At 52.5% G+C, this 4,986-nt stretch overlaps 2 protein-coding genes across 4 annotated transcripts in view; one reads left to right on the top strand and one right to left on the bottom strand.

Annotated features, from left to right (window-relative positions):
• The first annotated feature begins 32 nt into the window (after positions 1 to 32).
• cdc42ep1b (CDC42 effector protein (Rho GTPase binding) 1b) lies at positions 33 to 2,337 on the top strand. Its single transcript, XM_079366972.1, is given in 5 exon segments — positions 33 to 205; positions 207 to 326; positions 328 to 462; positions 464 to 590; positions 1,512 to 2,337. Coding segments are annotated over 5 exon segments (1,089 nt in total). The 5' UTR covers positions 33 to 88; the 3' UTR covers positions 2,102 to 2,337.
• A 730-nt stretch (positions 2,338 to 3,067) lies between these two features.
• The window catches only part of LOC306838669 (galectin-2-like), a 4,287-nt gene continuing 2,368 nt past the window's right edge, over positions 3,068 to 4,986 (bottom strand). For all 3 annotated transcript variants that reach the window (XM_079366985.1, XM_079366984.1, XM_079366983.1), the window contains exons 2-5: positions 4,877 to 4,919; positions 4,697 to 4,776; positions 4,464 to 4,635; positions 3,068 to 3,255 (exon numbers count right to left, since the gene is read on the bottom strand). In XM_079366985.1, coding sequence (XP_079223111.1) covers positions 3,109 to 3,255; positions 4,464 to 4,635; positions 4,697 to 4,776; positions 4,877 to 4,885 — 408 coding nt within the window. In that variant the 5' untranslated portion in view covers positions 4,886 to 4,919 and the 3' untranslated portion in view covers positions 3,068 to 3,108. The remainder of the gene's footprint in view (positions 3,256 to 4,463; positions 4,636 to 4,696; positions 4,777 to 4,876; positions 4,920 to 4,986) is intronic.

Below are 4,986 nucleotides of genomic sequence, written 5' to 3'. Positions count from 1 at the left end.
GTCTGCCTCGGGCAGCGTGCAGAATGTGCCTTCTAACGCTCTCTCTCTGGTTCCACAGGGAAGCGGCGCTGCCACTGGATCTCTCCTGATGTTCTCGGGAGCTCAGCGCCCCCTGCTGGACTTAAAGAGACATTACAGCACTATGAGTCTGGGAAAGATGCCTGCAGGGATTAAAGGCCTCGTGTCTGGCTCCCAGGGGAAAACGCCGCTTTAAGAGCGAGCTGTCTGTGGACATGATCAGCCCGCCGCTCGGGGACTTCAGACACACCATGCACGTTGGTCGGGGTGGCGATGTGTTTGGAGACACGTCGTTCCTCAGTAACTTCGGGGGGTGCGAGGGAGCCGGGGAGTCCGGACTCAGCCAGCAGCTCCAGGACCACGGGGTTCTTCACACGCACCTTTAGACACGTCGGGAAGAACGCTGCGCCGAGGCCGCGAGGAGGCTCGCGTGATCTGTCGTCCCCCGCCGCCGGACGTCTCACCCATCATCAAGAACGCCATCTCCCTCCCCCAGCTCAACATCGACTCCCCCAACGGGTGTCTGGACAGGGTTCTGTTCCCCAGCTCGTCGGACGACTCGTACTACTACGGTAAGAAGGTTTGTCTTCCTGACGTCTGTTGAAGGATGAAACGCCTGACACTTCATGTAGTCATGGTAACCATGGTAACCAGCAGTTGTAGTCATGGTAACCATGACTACAACTGCTCACAATAAACACCCCCCCCATCTATAATCAACAAAAATCAAAACAGACCTGCAAACAGTTAATGACTCTCAGAACAGTGTGTGTGTGTGTGTGTGTGTGTGTGTGTGTGTGTGTAGGTGTGTGTGTGTGTGTGTGTGTGTGTGTGTGTGTGTGTGTGTGTGTGTGTGTGTAGGTGTGTGTGTGTGTGTGTGTGTGTGTGTGTGTGTGTGTGTGTGTAGGTGTGTGTGTGTAGGTGTGTGTGTGTGTGTGTGTGTGTGTGTGTGTGTGTGTGTGTGTGTGTGTAGGTGTGTGTGTGTGTGTGTGTGTGTGTAGGTGTGTGTGTGTGTGTGTGTGTGTGTGTGTGTGTGTGTAGGTGTGTGTGTGTGTGTGTGTGTGTGTGTGTGTGTGTGTGTAGGTGTGTGTGTGTAGGTGTGTGTGTGTTTGTGTGTGTGTGTGTAGGTGTGTGTGTGTAGGTGTGTGTGTATGTGTGTGTGTGTGTGTGTGTGTAGGTGTTTAAAGTGTGAGACATTAAACAGCCAGTGCACACACCTACACACACATACACACACACACACACACACACCTATACACACACACACACACACACACACACACACACACCTACACAAACACACACACACACACACACACACACACACACACACACACACACACACACAGCTGGTTCAGAGAGATAATTACTCACTTACATGTTTCATCACAGACGAACCAATCAGAGCTCAGCACACAGACGTGTGTTGGAAAGCCCCTCTGCCCCCCCCCCCCCCCCTCTCTGATGTCATGTGTCCTCCTCTCTGCCTGCAGGTCTGCAGTCGGGCTTCGTCACTCTGCCCCGCCTCTCTCGCATCGACCGAGAGAAAACGTCTCTGACTCGCTCTGACTCCCTCACCTCGTTCCACGTGGACCTCGGCCCCTCCCTCATGACCGAGGTCCTGGGCTTCTTCGACAACCCGAGCTGCCTTCAGACGTCAGTCCACAGCCAGGACGCCGTGCAGGACGCCATGCAGGACGCCATGCAGGAGGAGGAGGACAGCAGCTCTCTGATGGAGACGCCCGTGCAGAGCCCTGCTGCGTCCTCACCCAACACCTCCACAGGTGGCGGCTCGATCAGAAGGAACACGAGCAGCAGGGGGCGCTCTAACAGGACAGAGAGTGACGAGGAGGAGGAGGAGGAGGAGGAGGGAGGTTCACAGAGCGCCGAATCTCCTCGAGAGGAGGGGTCAGCGATGGAGGCGGAGCAATTCCAGCGGGCGGCGGACGTGTTGTCCCGTCACTACGGAGGAGGATCGTTTGTGAGGGGGCGGAGACTGAGCAATAACTCCGCCTCTCCTGCTCCCTCCCACAGCCCCAAAACACCCCCCGCCTTCTTGGAGGAGGAGGAGGTCAAGGTGTAGGAAGAGGGGGAGGAGCTTTAAAGGGGAAGAGACACTTGTGTGACAGTCGTGGGTCTGACTCCTCCCCCCCTGCAGCCAGGACTCAGATTATCAAACCAACTCTCACGGCCCTGAAGACACGATGAACTCCGAACTTTGTAACTCTGTTACCATGACGACCAGCAGCACGGGGAGGTGAGGGTGGTACAGGATCACAGGACTGAGTCTACGTGTTAGTCGTGTTTTTATATAAAGACGTGGACGCACAAATAAAAACTCCTCTGTGACCTTTATTTGATTATTATTCTTTAAACTGCTGATCAGCTGATCACTGCATCCAAGTGTGGATGACCTCTAACACAGTCTACAAGGTCAAACCATCAACTCCCCATAGAGTCCTTTTTTTCAGGCGGCCCAGGTTTGAATCTATGTCTCTCTCTCTCTCTCTCTCTCTCTCTCTCTCTCCTCTCCCCTCCCTCTCTCTCTCTCTCTCTCTCTCCCCCTCCCTCTCTCTCCCTCTCCCCTCCCTCTCTCTCTCTCTCTCTCTCTCTCTCTCCCTCTCCCCTCCCTCTCTCCCTCTCTCTCTCTCTCTCTGTCTCTCTCCCTCTCTCTCCCTCTCCCCTCCCTCTCTCTCTCTCTCTCTCTCCTCCCCTCCCTCTCTCTCCCTCTCCCCTCCCTCTCTCTCTGTCTCTCTCTCTCTCTCTCTCTCCCCTCCCTCTCTCTCCCTCTCCCCTCCCTCCCTCTCTCTCTCTCTCTCTCTCTCGTCCTCTAAATAAATCATTTCGGTCTCTGGAGAAGATTTCTGAAGTGTTTTATTAAATTACAAACTGTCGGAAACAGAAACAGGTAGGTGACTTGTGTTTTTTGTTCTCTGTGGTTTGAAGCCTTCAATTAAAAACGCAACACGTTTGTTTACACTGAAAGATTTAATACTCTTCGACACAACAGACCCCCCCCCCCCCCCCCCCCCCCCCGCCCCCCCCCCCATCACTTCCTTTCACCACGAGCAGCAGCCAGACTTTGGTCTCTCAGCAGATCTTGAAGGAGGTCACTTTGAAGTCTCCTTTGACTCGGACGTAGCTGATGAGATCCACGGCGTCACGGTTTGGAAACTGGACCTCCTGTCCGTGTGGAAGGATCACCTCGAACACGTCTCCGGCCAGCTTCAACACGATCTGAGACAAGAGGAGACACACCGTCAAACACGATGTGAGACAAGAGGAGACACACCGTCAAACACGATGTGAGACAAGTGGAGACACACCGTCAAACACGATGTGAGACAAGAGGAGACACACCGTCAAACACCATCTGAGACAAGAGGAGACACACCGTCAAACACGATGTGAGACAAGAGGAGACACACCGTCAAACACCATCTGAGACAAGAGGAGACACACCGTCAAACACGATGTGAGACAAGTGGAGACACACCGTCAAACACGATGTGAGACAAGAGGAGACACACCGTCAAACACGATGTGAGACAAGTGGAGACACACCGTCAAACACGATCTGAGACAAGTGGAGACACACCGTCAAACACGATGGGAGACAAGTGGAGACACACCGTCAAACACCATCTGAGACAAGTGGAGACACACCGTCAAACACGATGTGAGACAAGTGGAGACACACCGTCAAACACGATGGGAGACAAGTGGAGACACACCGTCAAACACGATCTGAGACAAGTGGAGACACACCGTCAAACACGATGGGAGACAAGTGGAGACACACCGTCAAACACCATCTGAGACAAGTGGAGACACACCGTCAAACACGATCTGAGACAAGTGGAGACACACCGTCAAACACGATGGGAGACAAGTGGAGACACACCGTCAAACACCATCTGAGACAAGTGGAGACACACCGTCAAACACGATGTGAGACAAGTGGAGACACACCGTCAAACACGATGTGAGACAAGAGGAGACACACCGTCAAACACGATGGGAGCTCTAAATGAGACATCTGTGTTTCTGTGCTTTGGTCCAAATATAACGCTCTGTTTTGGTGTGTGTGTCTCTTTAAATGCAATGACCCCGCCCCCTAAGTTTTCCCAGTAGACATGGCTTTTTTGCCGGTGCGAATAAAAATGGTGGACCTGCATAAAGGTTTATCTCCAGTCTGGAGGTGGAGTCCATGGGTGGAGCTACCAGGGAGGGGACTTATTTTAACCAGAATCCCACTGTGACATCACAAAGGGAGCACATTAGAAACGGAGCATTTTTCTCTGTGTTGTCAGACTTCTGCAGACCACAAACAAAGGACAGGATGATTTATTCCACATGTTGTGGGTCTGTTAGACTGTCTGGTTACCCAGATAAACGTTCTCCTTTAACTCTTCCCCTCAGTGTTTTCAGTCCGTCGTGCTCACCTTCACCTCCGCACCCCGGTGCAGAGGGTTGTGTACGTCCCGGATCTCATCGCCCCAGGTTCCGGCACACTTTGAGTTACACACGAGCACAGCTCCGTCGGTGTCGTCATGGAAACGAGGGTTAAAATGCAGCGCCAGGTCGTCTTCGTCACGGCCCAGGTCGATCTGGAATCTGAGGTGGTGTCAGTTTGAGAAGGATTCTGTGTTTCAGACATTAAATCAAAAGAGCTTACCTTTCAGCATCGTGCAGAACTTCCCCCTTCAATGTCAGCTGATCTCCGATCCTCAGGTGAACATTCTTCAGCTCAACATGCTGAAGACACAAAAACAGATGTTACCGTTTGTTTAAGTCATTATTCCAAACAGTCCTGAAAAAGTCCTGGAAGTGTTTAAATTAAAGGTGACAGACTCACCGTGCTCATGGTGTCAGGGAGGAGGAGTCCTGCAGGTTCGTCTCTGGAAAACAAGAAGTCAGTGAGTGACCAGCTTCTTCTTCTTCTTCTTTTATAGTGAGCAGTGTTTA

This window comes from Symphodus melops (genome assembly GCF_947650265.1).
Source record: "Symphodus melops genome assembly, chromosome: 17".
Taxonomy (NCBI): domain Eukaryota; kingdom Metazoa; phylum Chordata; class Actinopteri; order Labriformes; family Labridae; genus Symphodus; species Symphodus melops.
This window is presented reverse-complemented; position numbering and strand designations above follow the sequence as displayed.